Below are 22,730 nucleotides of genomic sequence, written 5' to 3'. Positions count from 1 at the left end.
GGGAGACTGAAGCAGAAAGTTTATGCTATAACTAAAGATTTTAAACTTACAAACATTATTAGGAATCTGCTTCAGAACTGTAGGTTTTTCGTGGAATTCCAGGGAAGACGAAGTAGGTGGAGGAATCAGAGGAATGGTCTACCACAGGGAAGTGTATTAGCTCCAACCCTCTTCAATATCTATACTAACTATCAACCGCTTCCTGCAGGCACTAATAATTATATATATGCTGACCATTGGGCAATGGCCACACAAGGACAAACATTCAAGGAGGTAGAACAACAATTAACCGAAGCTCTGGAAGAGCTGGACCGATATTACTGTGAAAACCGGTTAAGGCCGAATCCAGCAAAAACTCAGGCATGTGCCTTCCACCTACACAATAAGCAGGCTGCTAGGAAGCTGCAAATTACATGGAAAGGTGTGTTATTGGAGCATTGCCCTAACCCTAAATATTTAGGGGTTACTTTGGATAGGGCCTTAACATATAAACAGCATTGCATCAACACTAAACTGAAGGTCAGCGGAAGAAATAATATCATTAGGAAATTAAGGAGCACTACTTGGGGCGCTAAACCAAGAGTTCTTAAGACTACAGCATTAGCCCTTTGCCACTCGGCCGGCAAATATGCCTGCCCAGTTTGGTACAAATCAGCACATGCTTTGAATGAAACAAGTGGAATCATTACCAGATGTCTAAAATCTACTTCCCTAGATAAGATCTACCATGTAGCTGGCATTGCCCCGCCTGCTGTTCACAGAGAAGCAGCAGCATTCAAAGAGAGGCTTAAATCCTCAGTATCCAAACACCCTCTTTACGGCCATAACCAGCTCCTCAGAGATTAAAATCCAGGAAAAGCTTCCTCAGATCGACGGAAGACTTTGATGAATTCAAAAGTAGAATGGACCTATGGAAAGCTACAAAGAATCAACACTGGATGGAACCAGCAGGGGAGCCGGCACCCGGTTCCAATGAAAGCTGGGAAGTTTGGAAGTCATTGAACAGACTGCGCACGGGCGCAACAAGATAGAGACACTTTGAATAAATGGGGCTATCCGGAGATCTCTGCCGTATGCGACTGTGGAGACTTGCAGACAACAACACATATATATACTTGCCCTTTGTGCCCTGACCAATGTACATATGAGGACCTTATGACAGCGCGACAGAACGCAATTAATGTTGCTAGCTTTAGGGCAAGATTTGTCTAAATTTTATATATTTTAACTTCTGCATCTTATATTTTAAATGTTATGTGCTATAGTATGTTTTTAATTGTGATGCTTCTGACATGAATAATAAATTTGGTTTTATTGGCTGTATTTCTTGATTTTCAAAGTGACTATATATATTTAGCCATATTGCTATTATATCTTTAGGTTATGTATCACCTTGAACATTTTGAACGAAAGGCGATGGATAGTGCAGGCCGGTTAGGGCCTAACCCTAAACCATTGTTTAGCATTATGTGCATGACCTATGGAGACCCTTGGGCTTGAGCACCTAGACCCCTTCTCTCCTCCTCTGGCAATGACAGCTTTTTTAAAAAGCCCAACTCCTGTGCAGAGAATGGAGGGGAGGAGGGGAGGCTGTGTGCTGGTTTAATCTTTAGTTAGTGAACAAGCCAAGGTCAAAAACCATGGTTTTATCCTGGCTTGTTTGAACTAACTTGTTTAAATTAAGCAGCATTTCCTGACTTCAGAAGTAACAGAAAACTCTCTTTATATTCAGAGCTTTTCTACACCAGGCTGTTAATCCACTGTATCTACTTTCGGTTTGATTGCAGAATTGAGATTCCAGCACTACAGGAAAAGCATTTCCTTTCCTGGTTTTCCACTGCATAACCCCTAAATGGCACTGTGGTATAATGGAACAGTGCAAATACACAAATGAAAATAGTGTTTACTTTCGCTTTCTTTAAATAATACCGCAGTACATGGCTCAGGACCACAATACCTGATGGAGTGCCTCTCCCGACCTGAACGTATCTGGACACTACAATCAACATCTGAGGCCTTCCTCCAAGTGCCATCTCCAAAGAAGAATTGGAAGGTGGCAACAAGGAAGAGTGCCTTCTTAGTGGTGGCCCCCTCGATTGTGGAATGATCACTGAGGCCCACCTGGAGCCAACACTGTCAACTTTTCGGCGCCAGGTTAGGACAGTCCTCTACTCTCAGGCATTTAATGGCATGTGATATAGAGAGCCAGTGTGGTGCAGTGGTGAGACTGGAAGCCAGGAGATCCTGGTTCTAGTCCCCACTCAGCCATGGAAGCTCATTGGGGGATTTTGGGCCAGTCACAGACTCTCAGCTCAACCTACCTCACAGGGTTGTTGTTGTAAGGACAAAATGGAGAGGAGGAGGATAACGTAAGCCACCTTGGGCTCCTTGCAAGAGGAAAACAGGAGGGATATAAATGCAATAAATAAACAAACAAACAAACAAAATGATGGGGCATTTATGTCAGCTGCCTTTAACAGGTCTAGTATTTTACTGAAATTGTTTTTAGATGTTTAAATTGTTTGAAATTTTGTATATTTAAATTTTATGCTGTATCTTATCATCTTGTATTTGTGATTATGTGAATTGTTGTGAACCGCCCAGAGAGCTTTGGCTATTGGGCAGTATAGAAATGATAATGATAACAATAATTTTCCCTGCTCTATAAAAACTCGCCAAAAGTGGTATTTAAAAACTGAAACAAAACTAGAGGGCACAATGTTGTTTAAAAAACCCATAAACAGCCTTGAGCAGGGAATGACAAGTGCACAGTAAATGCTTCCTGTAGAAAAGCTCTCCAACTGTAAGCAGATGCTTCCAATCTCCTCTTGTGCATGAAAAAGGAGGGGAGTGAGGAGGAGCTCATGACTCTAAGACCCACTGTGGCTCATTCACATAATGCTAATCTATGATTCAGCAATCCATGTGAATTGGCTTACAGTATTTAATAATAAAATAAACCTTGTTTGACAGTTTTTGAAGTGCTTTCTTAAAAAGGCCATGTAACAAGGTGGCACTTTTAATCTAGGAAATTATGGGTGCAATCCTATACACACTTAGCTTGGGGTAAGCCCCTTTTAACACAGTGGAACTTACTTCTGGGTAGATATGCATAGGATTACTCTATTACGTCTCTGCTCTATTGTAGAATTCTGTCATATTCATTTCCTCTTAGGAATTATGGTATGGTATATTTTTTCAAAGTAAAATGACCACATGGCCCATGCAAAGTAAAATGTCCATGCAGTGCATCTGTTTTGCCAGGTGAATATTTTTGCTGAATTTGACCTATATGCAAATAATAATAATAATAATAATAATAATAATACTACTTAGCATTTACATAGCACTTGCAAGTGTTTGCTCTGCTGGTATTTATCGTAGCAGGAAAAATCCTAGCTCTCAAAGGACTTTTCTGTCATGGGATATCAACTCCTTGAGTGCCATTTTTTGGTAGAAAGCCAGGGCACAAGTCAAATAAATAACACAGAGAGAGAATGAGAGAGAGAGAGAGAGAGAGAGAGAATGAACTATTTAACAGGACATTTGAGCAGGGCCATGGAGAGCTATATGGGAAGGAAGAATATCATTACTAACCTGTCCACATACAGCGGAGTATGCAAAATTTCTACTCTGTCTTCCAGTCTTCTCCACTTAATAGCTCTCTCTGTGTCCACATTCTCTCTCAGTTTACTTCTATTGTTGACCTTTAAGGGTGTATTAAACTGTCAAGTTCATTTATTTATTTATTAAATGTATACATGTATTTATAAAATGTATAAAATTTATACATTGCAGCAAGACCTGTAAGTTTATGTACTAGACCAGCATATAATATAAATATGTTTATGATATTTGAGTTTGCATTTTTTGTTCAAAAATAATTTTTCAAGAAAACCACAAAGAGGAATATGCAAAAGATGCATTTAAACACATGTTTGGCTCTCTGTTGTTGCTTCAACTATCAATAAAGGTATCCTTTAATAGCTGTTCCATGTAGCATGCCACTCCCTCTTCCCCACCTCCAGAATGTACCAGTGGATGGGTTTTAGCTGTGTGAAAGCAGAATTTTAATGGGCTCTCAAAGCAACCATCTCAGCTTTGCTCCTCCTAAGGGGCAAGCATGAATCTTCTGCTGTTTGTATGCAGCTACAGGAAAATTGAAGCTTGCAGTTCTCAAAGTCATGCCCAATCAGTCACTCCTTCCGTTCATTGCATACATTATACGCGGTGCTCAATGAGGCTTACTTCCAGATAAGTGTGTGACTGCATTCTTAAACTTTCAACATTTCGAAGCACAGGAGGTTAGAATCGGATCAAATGTTATGGACTTCATATTAAGTGCTACCATATAACAGTCCTCCAGGTGGAAGCCATGTTTGTAGTGACTTACCATGTGATTCCCCTTCATGGATCACTGCCTTGTTGTGGCGAAGGGGCTTGCGTAACTCAGTGAAGCCATAAGCTATGCCGTGCAGGGCCACCCAAGACGGACAGGTCATGGCAGAGAGTTCTGACAAAATGTGGTCCACTGGAGAAGGAAATGGCAACCCACTCCAGTATTCTTGCCAAGAAAACCCCATGGAACCTATCACAAGGCTAAAAGATATGATGCCGGAAGATGAGCCCCTCAGGTCGGAAGGTGTCCAATATACTACTGGGGAAGAGCAGAGGGTATTTCCAAGTAGCGCCAGAAAGAGTGAAGCAGCTGGGCCAAAGCCGAAAGGACACTCAGCTGTGGATGTGTCTGGCGGTGAAAAGAAAATCCGATGCTGTAAAGAACAATATTGTTTAGGAACCTGGAATGTCAGATCAATGAATCAAGGTAAGCTGGAGGTGGTCAAACATGAGATGGCAAGATTGAACATCGACATCTTGGGAATCAGCGAACTAAAATGGACAGGCATGGGCGAATTTAATTCAGGTGACCATCATATCTACTATTGTGGGCAAGAATCCCTTAGAAGAAATGGAGTAGCACTCATAGTCAACAAAAGGGTGGGAAAAGCAGTACTGGGGTACAATCTTAAAAATGATAGAATGATCTCAGTACAAATCCAAGGCAAACCATTCAACATCACAGTAATTCAAGTCTATGCCCCAACCACTGAGGCCGAAGAAGCTGAGGTTGATTGGTTCTATGAAGACCTACAACACCTTCTAGAACTAACACCAAAAAAAGATGTCCTCTTCATCATAGGGGATTGGAATGCTAAAGTAGGAAGTCAAGAAATCACCGGGATAACAGGCAGGCATGGCCTTGGTGTACAAAATGAAGCAGGACAAAAGCTAATAGAGTTTTGCCAAGAGAACATGCTGATCATAGCAAACACTCTTTTCCAACAGCACAAGAGGCGACTCTACACATGGATGTCACCAGATGGTCAATATCGAAATCAGATTGATTATGTCCTTTGCAGCCAAAGATGGAGAAGCTCCATACAGTCAGTAAAAACAAGACCTGGAGCTGACTGTGGCTCAGATCATGAGCTGCTTCTTGCAAAATTTCGGCTTGAAGAACGTAGGGAAAACCACTAAACCTTTCAGGTGTGACCTAAATCATATCCCGGATGAATATACAGTGGAGGTGAGGAATAGATTTCAGGGATTAGACCTGATAGACAGAGTGCCTGAGGAACTATGGACGGAGGTCCGTAACATTGTTCAGGAGGCAGCAACGAAATCCGTCCCAAAGAAAAAGAAATGCAAGAAAGCCAAGTGGCTGTCTGATGAGGCTTTACAAGTAGCTCACGAAAGAAGGGAAGCGAAAAGCAAAGGAGAAAGGGGAAGATATACCCAACTGAATGCAGAGTTCCAGAGAATAGCAAGGAGAGACAAGAAGGCCTTCTTAAATGAACAATGCAAAGAAATCGAGGAAAACAACAGAATGGGAAAGACTAGAGATCTCTTCAAGAAAATTGGAGATCTCAAGGGAACGTTTTGTGCAAAGACGGGCATGATAAAGGACAAAGAAGGCAGGGACCTAACAGAAGCAGATGAGATTAAGAAGAGGTGGCAAGAATACACAGAAGAACTATACAGGAAAGATCTGAATGTCCCTGATAGCCATGATAGTGCGGTCACTGAACTTGAGCCGGACATCCTCGAGAGTGAAGTCAAGTGGGCCTTAGGAAGCATTAGTAACAACAAAGCTAGCGGAGATGACAGTATTCCAGCCGAGCTATTTAAAATCCTAAAAGATGATGCTGTTAAAGTGCTGCATTCAATATGCCAACAAATCTGGAACACTCAACAGTGGCCACAAGACTGGAAAAGATCAGTTTACATTCCAATTCCAAAGAAGGGCAACGCCAAAGAGTGTTCAAACTACCGCACAATTGCGCTCATTTCACATGCCAGCAAGGTGATGCTCAAAATCCTACAAGCTAGGCTTCAGCAGTATGCGAACCGAGAACTACCGGAAGTACAAGCTGGGTTTCGAAGAGGCAGAGGAACTAGAGATCAAATCGCCAACATTCGCTGCATCATGGAGAAAGCAAGAGAATTCCAGAAAAACGTCTATTTCTGCTTCATTGACTACGCTAAAGCCTTTGATTGTGTGGATCACAACAAACTGTGGCAAATTCTTAAAGTGATGGGAGTACCAGACCACCTTACCTGTCTCCTGAGAAACCTGTACGAGGGTCAAGAAGCAACAGTAAGAACCAGAGATGGAACAACCGATTGATTCAAAATTGGGAAAGGAGTACGACAAGGCTGCATATTGTCACCCTGCTTATTTAACTTATATGCAGAGTACATCATGAGAAATGCCGGGTTGGATGAATCAGAGGTCGGAATTAAGATTGCCGGGAGAATTATCAACAACCTCTGATATGCATACGATACCACCCTAATGGCAGAAAGCGAAGAGGATCTCAAGAGCCTCTTGTTGAGGGTGAAAGAGGAGAGTGCAAAAGCTGGTTTGAAACTCAACATTAAAAAAACTAAGATCATGTCATCTGGCCCTATCACTTCCTGGCATATAGAAGGGGAAGAAATGGAAGCAGTGACAGATTTTACTTTCTTGGGCTCCAAGATCACCGCAGACGGTGACTGTAGCCATGAAATTAAAAGACGCTTGCTCCTTGGGAGGAAAGCTATGGCAAACCTAGACAGCATAGTAAGAAGCAGAGACATCACCTTGCCGACAAAGGTCCGTCTAATCAAAGCTATGGTTTTCCCAGTAGTAATGTATGGCTGTGAGAGCTGGACTATAAGGAAGGCTGAGCGCCGAAGAATTGATGCTTTCGAACTGTGGTGCTGGAGAAGACTCTTACGAGTCCCCTGGACTGCAAGGAGGTCAAATCAGTCCATCCTAAAGGAAATCAACCCTGACTGCTCATTGGAAGGACAGATAATGAAGCTGAAGCTCCAATATTTTGGCCACCTAATGCGAAGAGAAAACTCCCTGGAAAAGACCCTGATGCTGGGAAAGACTGAAGGCAAAAGGAGAAGGGGACGGCAGAGGATGAGATGGCTAGATAGCATCACGGATGCAATGAATATGAACTTGAGCACGCTCCGGGAGAGAGCGCAGGACAGGAAGGCCTGGCGTGCTATGGTCCATGGGGTCACGAAGAGTCGGACACGACTGAACGACTGAACAACAACAACAACCATGTGATTGTGAATAATCAAATGAAGTGTCTGCATGCAAGCAACTGCCCCAGAACTGCAGTGTCCCTGTGGAAATGCTGAAAATAATTGCCCCAACCACATGATAAGCTATTTACACATGGAAACACTTTTCATAAGTGCTTACATGGGTCCATGACATTTGAACATCCCTTGTTCTGAATTAATTCTATCTAAGACTGAGAAATAATTCCCATTGAAACCATTGGGGGTTAAGAGTGACTGAGTTCAGATTTGCGGTCTGTTTACACAGAGTAAGGCACCAAAAAGCAACAAGCCTTACTTTAACTGGCTTCAATTTAAGCATATAGATAATGCAGATGAAGTCAACATACATAATCTATGTACTTATATTTAGGCATATGCTTAAGCACACACACACCTCAGCCTTAAAAAAAATTAATTCTTTCGCCCATCCTATTGTTCAAATTTAAAGAAGTTACTCACAGAGTGACAGGCATCCTTATGTACTACTTTACCTGAAATATACAAGATACTTGATAAAAGATAGAAGTGTTAATGTATTTACTTACACATAAGATATTCCAGTACTGCTCTTTATACATGCGAACTGCACCTCTATGAAGAGCGGGATAGGAATTTACCAGAATAGCAAAAGGCAACCCCTCAAAATCTTGAATGTCCTTTCAGCTGGCTGATACACATATTCCGCAAGAAACAGTGAGCATCCCCATCACCTTTTGTTCCGAATTCACAACATACTTCTTAGATCTTGTCTTTAGCTCAACGTTCTAACAACATGCAACATCCCCAGATGAAAATTAATCAATCTAAGCTTTGAGCTGGACAAAGTTCTGGCAGGCAGAAAAGATTAAAGTTACAGGGTATATCTACATTACAGAAGTAAACTGTCTTATTTTCAAAGACAGATCCAATAAAGAGCATGGTGATGAAAAGTCTGCCCCATGGGGGAAGCAGGACTGTTAGTTCAGGCCCAAGTTATTTTATTTTCAGTCTAAAAGCAGTGTGGTGTACTGGTGAGAATGTTGGACTGGGAGTCAGGAGATCTGGGTTCTAGTCCCCACTTGGCCATGGAAGGTCACTGGGTGACTTTGGGCCAGTCATAGACTCTCAGCCCAACCTACCTCACAGGGTTGTTGTTGTGAGGATAAAATGGAGAGGAGGAGGATTATGCATGCTGCTTCGGGCTCCTTAAACAAGAAAAAGGCGGGATATAAATGTAATAAATAAACAAACAAACAAACAAATAAATAAATGTGGAGAAGGTGATGGGGGCTGAGCTAGCCACCCAGCAAGATGGCTGCATAGCTCAAGTGCTCCACTGTTAACCTGGCAATTAACATCAATTTGTTCACTTTGGATGCTAGAAACTGAAGAAATTACTACTATCCTAAAGCCTGGGAATGAAACACAGAGCCAACAACACAAAATACCAAGATTTAAAAGAATACTAAAGCCTAAGAAGCTGTTAAAAAAGAACAAAACGATACTCCAAATTTCAAAATAATAGAGGAAAGGGGGTAAGAGAACAAGGACAAAGATGGCAGATCACTGGGAATAAAAGAAACAAGTATCTGAAGTCCTGAATCCACCATATCTCCCTCCCTCTCTAATACTTAATACTATGTTATTGAAAAGTGAGCCACCTCCATGAGCAGGAAAATATCAAAATGAAAGTAAAAACACAGCAGACATTCTAACTGCAAACTTTTCTTACTGTTTATTGTTCATATTAATAGCAAACAAAAATAAGTATGTTTTAAAGTAATAATTTCCATACTTTGGGGTTTGATAAGCAACTCCTAGCACTAGTAGTACCAGACTAGGCAGGAAAAGGCAGGAACAGCACATAACCTCTATGGAGAAGTTCCACACCCCAGATTTCCCCCTTCAGTTGGAGAGCCAAAAGAGGCTCTGAGCTGGCAGGACGTATAGCTCTTTCCCCAACAATTGGGTCATGTTACGTTTGGTTTATATTGGATGTTAGCAGTGGTGTAGTGCTCTGGGGTCGCACCAGGGCTTCACTCCTGCACTTTTATTGGAGCCGGCTCCCAGCTGGGTCACAGTCTGCTGCTGTTGCTGGGCAGACATGGTGGGAGGAAGAGGAAGCAGAGGGAGTGTGGGCAACTGGCAGCTGCCTCTCGCCTACCACACAGAGCCAGCCAGACAAAGAGGGAGAGAGAGGGAGCCTGAGAGAGCTCTGCAGCCTCCTCTCGGAGCCCCCCATTCTCCTCCGCAGCTCTCAGCTTCTCTGCCTTCCACCCCCTGAGCAGCCGCCACGCCTCACAACTCGACCATCCCCAGCCAGCCTCTCAGCTTCCTGACCCTTTTCCTACCCTGCTGCCTGTCCCTGCTCCGTGCCTGGTGCTGCCCTTGTTGTCCTGCAGCATCGGCCACATGTTCAGGGCTGCTGCTGGCCACAGCAGGAGCAGGTGGGCGGGGGAGCACTGTCGCCATTGTCTGTTGCTCATGCTTATGCATGGGGTTTGCTGTGTGTGGGAGAGGGATTCTAGTGGGCTTGATGTGCAGACGTTAGCAGGAGATCATGTTTTAGCACCATGCAGTGAAAAGTTTTCACCTGCTGTTTGTTTGCACATCAAGTTTGCCCTTCAAGGCACAGGAGGGGGCCTGAGGTTGAATCCAACCCCTCTGGTTGACAGTAGGATCCTGGGTTTGTTTATTTGGAAGTAAGTCCCAATGTGTTCAGTAGAGTTTATGTTGAAGGGACTACGGCCATGAGTCACTTAACCCAAACTTGAAAGGTTAATATGAGTAAGGTGGAAGGGGATCTCTGAGAAGTCACTCTGCTTTTTCCTTGTCTCCTCCCTCTACTATCCTATCTTCTTCCTTCTTCCTCCTGCAAGTGATGCTGACCTCAGCCAGTTTATCTTGAGACTTAAGTTTGTTATAGCTCCAGTAAATGTCTGTTCCTAACCCACCACTCGAGTGTGTTTTGTCTACATCCATGGCTACTGATGGCAGGCTGATTCAGACTTTAGTTTACTCCCCTAGTGAGTGTAGTTATGCTTGTAGCCTTGTAGGGCAATCCTACTTGTCTATTCAGAAGGAAGTACCTATGTTCAATGGGATTTACTCCCAAATAAGTATGTCTAGGATTGCAGCCTTAAACAAGTTGTGGGTCACCAAGGACTAAATTCCATTTATTTTAATGGGGCATTGCATCTCATCTGGTCGCAATAGCTCTTCATAATAATAATAATAATAATAATAATAATAATAATAAATATACTATGATATTACTACTACTATCACTACTACTACTAAATGTCTCTTGAATTAAAAAGGACTAACCTTTTTAGTCCACACTGGAGGCATTCAAGATGAAACTGGACAGCCATCTGTCAGGAATGCTTTGATTTGGATTCCTACATTGAGCAGGGGGTGAGACTTATAGGCCCCTTCCAACCCTACTATTTTATGATTCTATGATTAACCAAATAATATTTTCTAGCAAGTTGCTGGACATGACTTTGTGTGTGTGTGTGTGTGTGTGTGTGTGTGTTTTCTTTTCAAATGGACCTTTTAATAATTCTGAATTAGGATGACCAGATACTCCAAACGAAGTGACTGAAAGCTCATTTTTATTGTATAATCTTACAAGGTTGTATAATTTTAGAAGCGGGTGTGGCTGTGAGGGGATGTGGCTATGACTATCATGAAGGGACCCTGCACTTCTGAATTTGCCACTACACTACTGGATGTTAGTGTTACTGTTATGTTAAAGGATTAAACTCAGCCAGAGAGGGTTTGCAGAACAGAAGTATAGGAGAAGAGAAGGGGATACGGATTTGGAAAGAGATTGCCACTTCCAAAATGGCCACCACTGCACTACCTGTTCCCAAAATGGCCAGTGTTGCAGCCCTATGGAGCTCTGGAGGACCCCTTCAATCTCCAGAGCATGCTCACTCCTGTACTATATAGAGGCAATACAGAAGAAGGTACAACAGGGTGAACGGCAGATAGCATAAAAAATATTCTCTAAATGTCACTGGGCTAGGAACTAACATTAAAAGGAGCAGAATTGTTAATATTATAAAACCATTAACTCCTGATGTTCTTTTCCTCCAGGAAATGCACAAAAGAAAAAAATACAGAAGGCATTGACCCTCCTTTGGTAACCTGTTCTGTGCAGGGGGGTCTTCTAATGCAAGGGGGGTAGCTGTAATCTTTTCCAAAACATGCCCTTTTAATGTGGAAGATACTTGTGCAGATCCTAATGGAAGGTTTGTGTTTGTTAAGGGTTGTATAGGCGGGGGGAAAACAACACTTGGCCCTTATTATGCCCCAAACAAAGAACAAGGATTTTTTTTAGAACAAATGCTAAAAAAAACCTGTGCTTCTTCACTGAGGGGCCAGTGGTGCTAGGGGGGATACCAACCTGATTATAAACAGAAATCTTAATAGATCTTCCAAAGGACCACATCCAAAAAAAGACAGGACCCACCTGCTTGACAAATTCAACCTTTGTGATGCAAGGACAACCAAAAATGGAAATCCAAAAAATTATACATTTTATTCTCATAGATTTGACTCCTATTCAAGAATTGATCCTCTTATATTCAAACAAATATGTCATCAAATTTCTAATGTAAATATTGGGCCCATAATTTCCTCTGATTGTGCATATCAAACAATGACTTGGACTGTTAAAGAAAATCAGAAAAGAACATTCTCATGGAGACTGAGCTCTAACCTATTGACACATGATACATGTATTGCCAATTTTAAGGCCACAATTAAACATTTTAATGAAGAAAACAAAAAATTCTAATACAAGTGAAGCCCTGCTCTGAGACACATTAAAATGTGTTTTAAGAGGACTCTTTATACAAGAAGGGGCAATCTCTAAAAACATTGAGAAGAAAGAATCAAATGACTGTTTGCCCTCCCTCCCTCTGATCAAATTTGTAATGTTACCATAGACACTATATCCCATGTTTTGATCAGCCATTCACCCAAGGTCGGGGCTTGTGCTTTTTTTCCAGTTACAAGATATGGTTAACCGAGCTGCTGATAGTAAATATTGAACCATTTCCATAACGTCAGCTAAACCAGACCTTTAACATATTCAAACAGTAATACTAGTGGCTGTTGCGGTAATCGATAACCCATGATCAAATCAAGTTCTTTTATTATTTTTTGCCAAAACTTTTGAATTTTAGAGCATGACCAAAAAAATATGAAATAGGTCCACATTCTGGCTGTTGCATCTCCAGAAAATATTATTTATAGTTCTGAAAATGCGATTAAGATGTGCTAGGCTTAAGTACCATCTAAATAATAACTTATAGAAACTAAGATTGATGCTAGTTAAATTACATGTGACATTTCGCCACAGCCATTTCCAAATATCAATTCTGAGATCAAAACCAATCTCTCGGTTCCATCTTGCATGATAGGTGTTAACAGAGGTATCCATATTCATAATCAATTTATAGATACTACTTAAAACATGTTTAGGATGATTTTCTAACATTAATTTTTCAACCTCTGTAACCTCTCTTATTAGACCATGTTTAATAATTAAAGTATGTATGACATTCCTAAGCTGGAGATATTGAAAAAATTGTGGACAGTTATAATGCATTTCGGCACAAATATCCTGATATGATTTGAAAACACCATCTCTACATAAATCACTGATTTGCAAATATCCATATCGTATCCACAAGGTCATATAGCCAAGATATGTGTTTTCTCTAATTTCCTCATTATAAAATGGTGCTGTTAGAGGCGACAGTCCTGGGCTTAATTTTTGTTTGCGCTTCCTCGACATATTGCATTATGTATAAAGTACAGGGGTTCAGTTTTATTATCCTTTTATCATCTTTTGTTACATGTCAAAGAATGCTTCTTAAGTTTGTAGATAAACCATGTTGTTCTAAAATTATAGATTTGTCCAGGTTAAACCAGAATTTCAGGTGTGCCAAGGTGGCAGCTTCATACAATCTTTTAATTGAGGGAAAGGCTAAGCTGCCTTTATGGATTCCTTTATTTAGAGTAGTTATGGCAACTCTGGATTTCTTTGTATCCCAAACAAAATTTGAAAAGACTTTTTGCCAATCATTCAGTATTTTAGGATGGACTTCTAACGGTACATTTATAAGAATAGAATTTTTGGTAAAACCATCATTTTAAGAATTGCTATTTTCCCATCCATTAAGGTACTTGTGACCAGTACCTTAATTCCTTTTTTACTTCAAATAGAAGGCTTTCATGATTACATTTTGTTAGCTGATTTAAATTTTGAATCACCCAAATACCTAAGTATCTAATGGGGGTATCCCTCCAAGGAATTTGTAATTGTTTTGTTATTCTATTCTTTGCCTCATTGCTTAAATTAAATCCCATCCATTCAGATTTTGTAAGGTTGAGTCTATATCCAGAAGCTTTACTGAATTGTTCCAATTGCATTTAAAAGATTAGCAAAAAAAGTTTTCTGGATCTTGTAAAAATATAACAATATCATCAGCATATAAACTGATTTTAAATTCCTTCTGATTCAGCCATAAGTCTTTCATCTTTAGATTTGTTCTTATCATTTCTGCTAAAGGTTCTATAGATAGGGCCAACAGAAGTGGGGATAGGGCGCACCCCTGCCTTGTTTCTCTTTTTAAATATATTATTTCAGAGCAGACACCATTTACTGAAATAAAAACATTAGGGTTGGAATATATTAACTTTATCCATGTGGTGAATAAGCCTCCCAAACCTATTTTTCCTAGCACTGCATACAGAAAGTCCCACTCTAAGCAGTCGAACACTTTCTGGGCATCTAAGTAAACAAGACCAAATGGGTGATTAGAATTCTAAATTAAGTGTATTATATTTATTAATTTCCTAATGTTTAATGAGAGTTTCCTATTTTTGATGAAACCCATTTGAGCATCATTAATATACTTATGTATAACCTTGTTCAGTCTCTTTGCCAAGATATAAGTCCATATCTTAAAAATCTTGACTTAATCTGATTCTTTCGTTGAAAAATGGACCTTTTTTATTACGTATTGGTCTAATAAAGTGGAAGAAAATGTCAATCCCCATTCTTTATTAGGGGTATTATGAGGCTATATAGACTGCACTTTATATCTGACAAGTAGCTAATTTTTTATTTATAAAAATGGAATATGAATGATTTATCATTTGCTAATCCTTTGTATGATTCAATACTTGTAATATTTGTAAAAACTTTTGCCTGGAAAATAAAATAAAATAAAATGTAAAAAGGAAAACAAATTGAGAAGAAAAAAGGAAATTGCTATTAGAACAAATTGAAATTCTGGCATATGAACATAAAAGAAGTGGAAACAAGGAAGCATTAAGGAAATTGACCAGAAAGAGAAATGAACTACAAGTACTAGAAACTGACAAAATTAATTCAGCTATCGAGCTATGGCATACACAGACAGTAGATTTTATGAATTTGGTAATAAATGCTCATGACTGTTAGCAAGACAACTTAAAAAGAAATCAAACAGAAATACAATTGGGGCTATTAAGAATAAATCAGGTTCTATCATGTTTACTGCCCCATAAATAAGTAATGTATTTGAAGAATTTTATAAAACACTTTATAAAAAAGAAGAGGATAATGATAAACTTAAAAACTCCATTGCCTCTTTAAAAGTATCAGAAATAAGTGAGGACCATAAAAATGTAGTGAATAGAGAAAGAACAGAGGAAGAAGTCAATAATATAGTTAAAAATATGAAAATTGGAAAGTCCCCTGGCAATGATGGCTTTACTGCTGAATTCTATAAAAAAATCACAAAATCCTAACACCAAAACTAACCACACTACTTAATGGCATTATGAAGTGTGGAGGCATACCTAATAGTTGGGATATAGCTGGAATTATACCATTCAAAAACCAGGGGGGATCCCTTATACATGACCATAGACCAATTACCCTGTTAAATCAATAAAAATTCTATCCTCAGCAAAGAGATTAAATAATTCATTACACAATACACCTCTGAAGACCAAATGGGCTTTATGCCTAACAGGTTATTAGCTAATTCAGTTAGAAGAATACTAAATATAATCCACATGGCTCACAAAACAAAAGAAGAAATGGCACTGCTGTCGCTTGATGCTATGAAAGCTTTTGACAAAATAAATTGGAATTGCCTTTTTTAATTATTAAAAGCACAAGGATTTGGTGAGAAATTTATTAAGACAATAACTAGAATATATCAAAAAATCTTCAGCAACTGCTTATATAAACAAAACTGAGTCACCCAAATTTCGGCTAGAAAAAGGAACACGTCAAGGATGTCCATTATCTCCTTTACTGTTTGCTCAGGCTATAGAACCTTTGGCAAATTACATTAGAGCACAGCAAGACTTTCAAGGGTTTTAAATTTCAGGTAAAAAAATCTGATTAATTTATATGCGGATGACCTTTTGATTTTTTTAAGCAAATCCTAAATATGAACTTCCTAAGATACAATAAATATTAAATTTATTTAATATTTACTGGTTTTAAAATAAATTATATGAAATCAAAACTATTATGATTTAATATACCTATCAAACAACAATTTGAACTTCAAAAGATATCTGGTCTGTCTCTACAACTTCCTGGAACTAAATATCTGGGAGTTACAATATCCCCAAATCCAAATCAAGGAATATATAGAAACAACAAACATATAATGAATTGGATAAGAAACAAATTTAAAGTTTGGAAAAACTCAAATCTTCAATATTAGTATTAGGAAGAATAGCATCAGTAAAAATGACTATATTACTGAAGTTTCTGTTCCTGTTTCAAACTATACCAATTATGCCCAGTGTATCTAAATTATCAATTTGGCAAAAAATGATAGAACGTTTCATATGAAGGAGGAAAAAAAATCAAGATTCGCCCAAATGACTATATACAGAGGTGACTTAGCAATAACACATTTAAAATCATATTTTGAGGATTTTCAAATCAAGCAGTTGGTACAGATCATTAGAGGAGACACACATCTACCAAGGGTAAGCATGGAACTACACGAAACTCCATACCTTTGGAACAATATAATTTCTAAAGCAAGAAGTACAAAAGAGTTCCAATTTAAAAAAACAAAAAACAAAAACCCTTTCTTGCAAACACTCTGAAAGCTTGGAAATATTGGAATAAAGAATTTATCCCTCATTCATCACCAATTAGGCCAATCTTATACCACTCAAAATTTTATTTTATGGAAAAAATCAAACAGTGTGAAGGTTGGGAAAATAAGCAAATACTAAGAACAATCAACTTGTTTACAAATGGAAAGCCTATCAGCATAGTTCATTTAAGAGAAAAATTGCATGGTCTTAAACATAATTGGTACCATGAATTTAAATTATTTCATTTGCTAACATGATACTAAAAGAAGGTCCTCCTAGCACATTAACACTATTTGAAGGTTTAGGTGTAGCAAAGACAAATGAAACAAAAAAGCAAGTATTCAAACTATATACAGTAAATGGATTATAGAAGCACAGTTTAATAAACAAATTAGTGTCAAATTAATATGGGAAGATTACCTAGATATTGTAATATCTGAAAATAACTGGAACAAGATAGGGTCCTCTCCCCCATATAAAATTATCTCAGCACAAAAAAAAGAAAATATACTAAAAATTATCCATAGGTGGCACTGGTATCCTGTCAGATTTAACAAGATCAATACAAAAATATCTCCACTTTGCTGGAGAAAATGCGGAGAAATAGGTACTCTATTGCACTTATGGTTAAATTGCCCCAAGGTAAATCATTTTTGGAGAGATGTAGTAGATTTGATAGATGAAATAACTAATCAAAAGATTATTCTATGTGGTGAATTGCTATTATTACATGTTTTTCAAAAGGATAATGCTATCCCTGCTGCATAAAGAGTTAATTAGCATCTTACTTGTTGCTGCAAAGTTGGAAATAGCCACAAAATGGAAATACTTGGAAATCCTAACTATAAGTGGTTGGATCAACAGAATATGGAAGATTGCACTAGCAGATAAGTTAACATGTAGATGTAGAGCAACAAGAGGAATAAATGAGACTGACACCTTCGAAACTATTTGGCACAACTTTATTCCCTTTGCAAACAAAACAGACTCTCCAAACCATCTAAAGAAGTTCTAGATAAATCCCTTTTAAAATATCAAATACAATACTGATATACCAGTTCTCAACATCTGGCTGAACAAATTATACTGTTGTTTTTGTGATGTTTTGTTACTACTGTAAGATGTTTAATTTTAATAAAATGTTTAAAAATGTGGAGAAGGTAATAAGGTATATGACCCAAATAACATTATCTTTACAGATCTACAGAGAGATAAACTCAGAGTTTCTATGGCTCTGTAAAGCACAACATCAGGAAGGGAGCGTCCCTGCTTGTGTACTTTGGAAAAGTACAAAACATAGGAATATCCTAGAGCCAACTGTTTGCATTCCATGTGGCAATTATATCCAGCTACATATTTTTACATTTCAATCATCCTTTTTGAATTTGTGAACTTACCCCAAAATGCATTTTGGTTCCATGAATTTAATTCTACATAGATTGTGCAAACATAAGGATAGGGGATAAGAAATGCATCACCATGCATGAATCTCAAGTCTGACACTCTTTCCCATTTGTTTAAATCTGAGTAGTGCAGTTAAAGCTTAACAATTCAGCAGCACATAGGAATGAAAAGAAGGATGTGAAAACTATATGCTATTCCTGGTATACTATATTCAGTTTGGCTGCAGGGTAGATAGGAATACAGTGGCACTGGCTGTCACTAATATTCACACAGCAGGGGAAAATATAGAGCACCCATGAGAGTGCAGAATTGGACACATCAAGGAGCTGTTTATGAATAGCTCTATGCACATAAAGTTGTATATTCAGCAATACAACAAGAAGACTAAATATTTTCAACATATGGATAAGAAGAAGGATAAAAAGATCCCTCAAAAAAGGCTTTTAAAAGACACATGTCTTTCCATTTTTTTAATTTATTTTATGAATTCATACTAGGGATGGACAAAAATCACTTACCTGATCCCGAAGTTTGCTTCGCGGTGGGGGGGAGGCGCTCCGTCCCTCCCACCGAAATTCTGGGCGCGGGGGAGGCGCCCCGTCCCTCCCCGCCGAAATTCTGGCCGGGGGGAAGCGCCCCGTCTCTCCTGCCGCGAAACTTCTTCTCCTGCCGGGACGCAAAAGGCGGTGGCCCTAGCCGCCGCTGTTTGCGTCCCTGGCCTGCAGTCAGCCGTGATAGGCTACATAAATGTTTACGTAGCCTATCACGGCTGACTTTGAAGAAAAAAAAAAGCGCGTACGCAAATGGCGGCGCCAATGGGCACCGCCATTTGCGTTCCTTATTTTGGCACGGGTAGTCTATGTAAACATTTACGTAGACTACGGCGAAAATAAGGGCAACGCTATTTGTGTTGCCCTTATTTTCGCCATAGTCTACGTAAATATTTACGTAGACTACCCGTGCCAAAATAAGGAACGCAAATGGCGGCATCCATTGGCGCCGCCATTTGCGTACGCACTTTTTTTTTTCCAAAGTCAGCTGTGATAGGCTACGTAAACATTTACGTAGCCTATCACGATGTTTTTTGAAAATCTAGCCGTGATAGGCTACGTAAATCTTTATTGTTGTTGATTTACTTGGAAATGGCGGCGGCAGCAGCTGGTCGGAAGACCAGCCACCGCCAGAAACCGCCTGAAGCCGCCGGGAGCCGCCACCGCCAGGGACATTCGCTCAAGGTAAGTCCCATCCCGAGGGGGTGGCGGACCATTTCTCCACCAATTTCAGGGGGCCGAATGCGTTGGCATTTGGCCTCCCGGAGATTCATGGAGAAATTCTCTGACATCCCTAATTCATACCCCACCTTTCTGTGTAAAACATTTCCAGGACACCTCAAAAGTTCAAGCTAAAACATCCATAATCTAATGCTCTGGTGAGCAGCTACCTTTTCTGAGAAGGAGCTGATGTACTAAGGCCCAAAACTTTCATCCTCTCAATGGGCCATGTCAACACGTCCCATTGCTGCCCTTGATTCAGGGGCCATAAATAGTCAATCATTATGGATGGTAAAAAAACAAAGCAGAAGAAGGTAGGAAGGGGATTCTGAACATAGAAGCAATGCTCAGGCAAAGGAGAAAATAGAAGGAATGTTTTGAGGGAGAGAAGAATGAGAGTATGTATTTTTGTGGCAACTGAGTGATGGCAGGGTGAAGACAGATTCTCAAACACAAATTTACCACCTAGACCTCACTTCTACTTTAGCAAGCAAACATGTTCTAGGAATGTACAAAACCTTCTCTATTATTTCCACATGTATTTTGACCTCACCAAAAATGACATTGTATGTTTGGGAGATTTCTCCACAAAAGTAGTTATATAATGTTTGTATTCAGCAGGATTTTCCAAATGGGCACAGATTAATTCACACCCTACCATAAATGTGCCTTGTTAACTGTTAAAAGTAATGCTCGGCTTGGAGTCAATAGTGTTTATACTTATTCATCTAAATATAGAACTTTCCCCCCATCTAAATTCTCACCAACTTGCTGTTTCTTAGCTTTTCCTTCCATCTAAGTGCCCCTGTAACATCTTGCTAGTGCTGATCCTTCACATCTTAGTACAAGCTTCCTGGCTTGTAAATGTTACTGTTTATCCTTCTTCCCCATCTAATTGCTTACAGGCTTATTAGTGCACATGTTAGTTCACGTCCTAGCAGAAATGTGCTAGGCTTCCCATGCTATGATACCCTGGCTTCCCAGGTGCTTGTCTTTGTTCCTCATCTAAGTGAACATTTATATTGCTTGCATCCCTGTGTGTACCTAGTGCATACCTCTTCATGTGTGATGAGAACATTTGTGTCTATTTCACTGCATGTGCATTCCATCACAGCTTACCACCAAAAACTGCTTCCCACTGTGATGTAGGGAAAAGAGAAACATATGTGATCTATATGTCAAATGGGTTGTAAATATTTTTTTTTCAGATTAGCTTCAATCTACACCGATAAAAGGATACATGGAAATATGATCAAGTGTTCAGTAGTAAATGGGCATAAATTATTAAGGTTTCCAAGTATTATCCGAACAGCATCCTGGAAGATTTAAAGGAAGCTTTGAGATGTTATTAGTGCTTGCAAATTTCTGACATTAAACAGAATATAATGGGCTAGCCTAGTCTAAGGTCCTGCTGTAAGGCTGTTCTCAAGTTTTATCAAGTTAATTTCTAAATCTCACAATACTCACCCTTCACAGTAAATCTTCTTACATCTTCCTTCACTCAAGTAATACTGAGAAATAGCTGCTAAGGCTCACAAAAGGGTAAACAAATAAACTTTGACACGCCAGGTTCATCTCTGAACTCCACAAGTAACATCTTTTAACAAATTAAGCCTACTGTATGTTGTTCAATAAAGACGAGACAATAATTAAGAGAAATTATTGTAGGATTGGCATACTGCAGCAGGATTGGCACAGACCCTTCCAGACAGAGGTTATTTGGGGGTCTCATGAGTCCTTATTCAGCACTCCAGAGACCCATATGCCAATTAGACAGGATCTGGGCTATTGCCCTAAAGGGAAACCTCACAAAAAGAGTTAGGGCAGAAAAGCAACCACAACAAGAGGATCATTTAACGAGTAGACAGCTTAATTCCATAAACTATTCAATAAGGAACTTTGAAGAGATCAAACTCCTAAGCATCCATGGCTCCTTGTAGAGAGATTTGATGGAATGAACAGCAATTAATGAGATCTTGAAAGACTGGAACACCTGAAATATGTACATTTCCCTGCCTGTCATCTTGTAATTTTTATGGCAATGTTAAATCCCTTCTCATGATGATGACACACTAATGTAATCAAAGGCCTAAGATTATTTGTTTGTTGTTAATTGTTATTATTTGAAAACCTAATAAAAATAATTATTAAAAAAGAAATAAAATGACTGGCATACCATGAGAACAGAAAGGTCATCACTGGTGACCACATAAAGAAATACTGCACCAGCTCCTATACAACACAGAATCACATTTTGTTTGCAGTTACTCCTCCCAGAAAACAGCTCCCAAAACAAACATTCCCTATGAGGTACATAGCTATTTGAATGAAACTAGAACCTTACATGCACTCTATTGTTTTCCCAATACAAAGAGGACTAAGTCTAAATTCCACCTTTGTCACATTATGATTTCTGAATAAGTAAATCTGTTTCATATCATACCTGCAGTTCTTCACTGACAACACTTTCATGAAGGTCAATATTAATGCTGTAAAACAAACATAATAGAATTTAACTGCAGAAATCAAGAGGAAATGGATATTTAAAAGCATTGTAATTAGTTCAGACCAAAGATCTATCTCCTCTTATCACACTGGCCCTTTTTTCAAAGTAACACTACACCACAGCTCCCCCTTCCCCTTTCCTCTCAAGGAAGAGATCAGAAGCTTTTTCTTCCTGTTTTAAAGTAATCAGACTTTCCCGTTAGGTCCAACCTGCTGAGCTGGGGGAAAAGTCTGGTTAGTTTAAACAATGGCTTGTTGAAACATGCCAGGAAAAAACATCATTAACATTCTAAATTAAAATATTATCTCTCTATTAACAACCACCACCACCATTTATTCTAGCTTCACATAAATTATCTCAGTAAAGCTTACAACAACTTTGTAAGGCAGGCCAATATTATATTCATACTGCAGGTGGAGAGATGAGACTGAGAGGATAGATTATCTAAGTGAGTTCAGAGACAAAATTTGAACCAGGGATTTCCAGCTCCACAGGTCATTCTCTTAAACCATATGCTATGCCAGCTCTAGGTTTGTACTCTTAAATATTTGTAATCTTCAAATAGTTTCTGGTTTTGACAGCACTCTACCAAAGTTCTTTTCAGGTTCTGAATCTATTTCTGATTCCTATTCTGAACAGGTGTCTCGATACAGTGGAACCAATGACTTAATGGTCTTACAGGTCCCTCTTTAAATGGCTATGTATATTACTTCAGTTGTGAAACACACAATTAATATTTATTTTCTCTCCTCCTCTTCCCATTCCATGCTTTACATCTGCTTCTACATTCCTAATATGTTTGGCAA

The 22,730-nt window shown here is 39.1% G+C and overlaps 1 protein-coding gene across 3 annotated transcripts in view; it reads right to left on the bottom strand.

The window, feature by feature from the left end:
• The window catches only part of MAJIN (membrane anchored junction protein), a 47,874-nt gene that overhangs the window by 5,111 nt on the left and 20,033 nt on the right, over window positions 1-22,730 (bottom strand). For 2 of the 3 annotated variants that reach the window (XM_084850659.1, XM_084850660.1), the window contains exons 3-7: window positions 21,862-21,907; window positions 20,659-20,734; window positions 18,141-18,266; window positions 8,086-8,117; window positions 3,598-3,707 (exon numbers count right to left, since the gene is read on the bottom strand). In XM_084850659.1, coding sequence (XP_084706785.1) covers window positions 3,598-3,707; window positions 8,086-8,117; window positions 18,141-18,266; window positions 20,659-20,734; window positions 21,862-21,907 — 390 coding nt within the window. Of the gene's footprint in view, window positions 1-3,597; window positions 3,726-8,085; window positions 8,118-18,140; window positions 18,267-20,658; window positions 20,735-21,861; window positions 21,908-22,730 lie in introns of all 3 variants that reach the window. The other variant, XM_084850658.1, reaches the window with a different exon arrangement.

The sequence above is a fragment of the Heloderma suspectum genome, chromosome 4, assembly GCF_057233095.1.
Source record: "Heloderma suspectum isolate Gila_16-S chromosome 4, 16-S_ref, whole genome shotgun sequence".
Taxonomy (NCBI): Eukaryota; Metazoa; Chordata; class Lepidosauria; order Squamata; family Helodermatidae; genus Heloderma; species Heloderma suspectum.
This window is presented reverse-complemented; position numbering and strand designations above follow the sequence as displayed.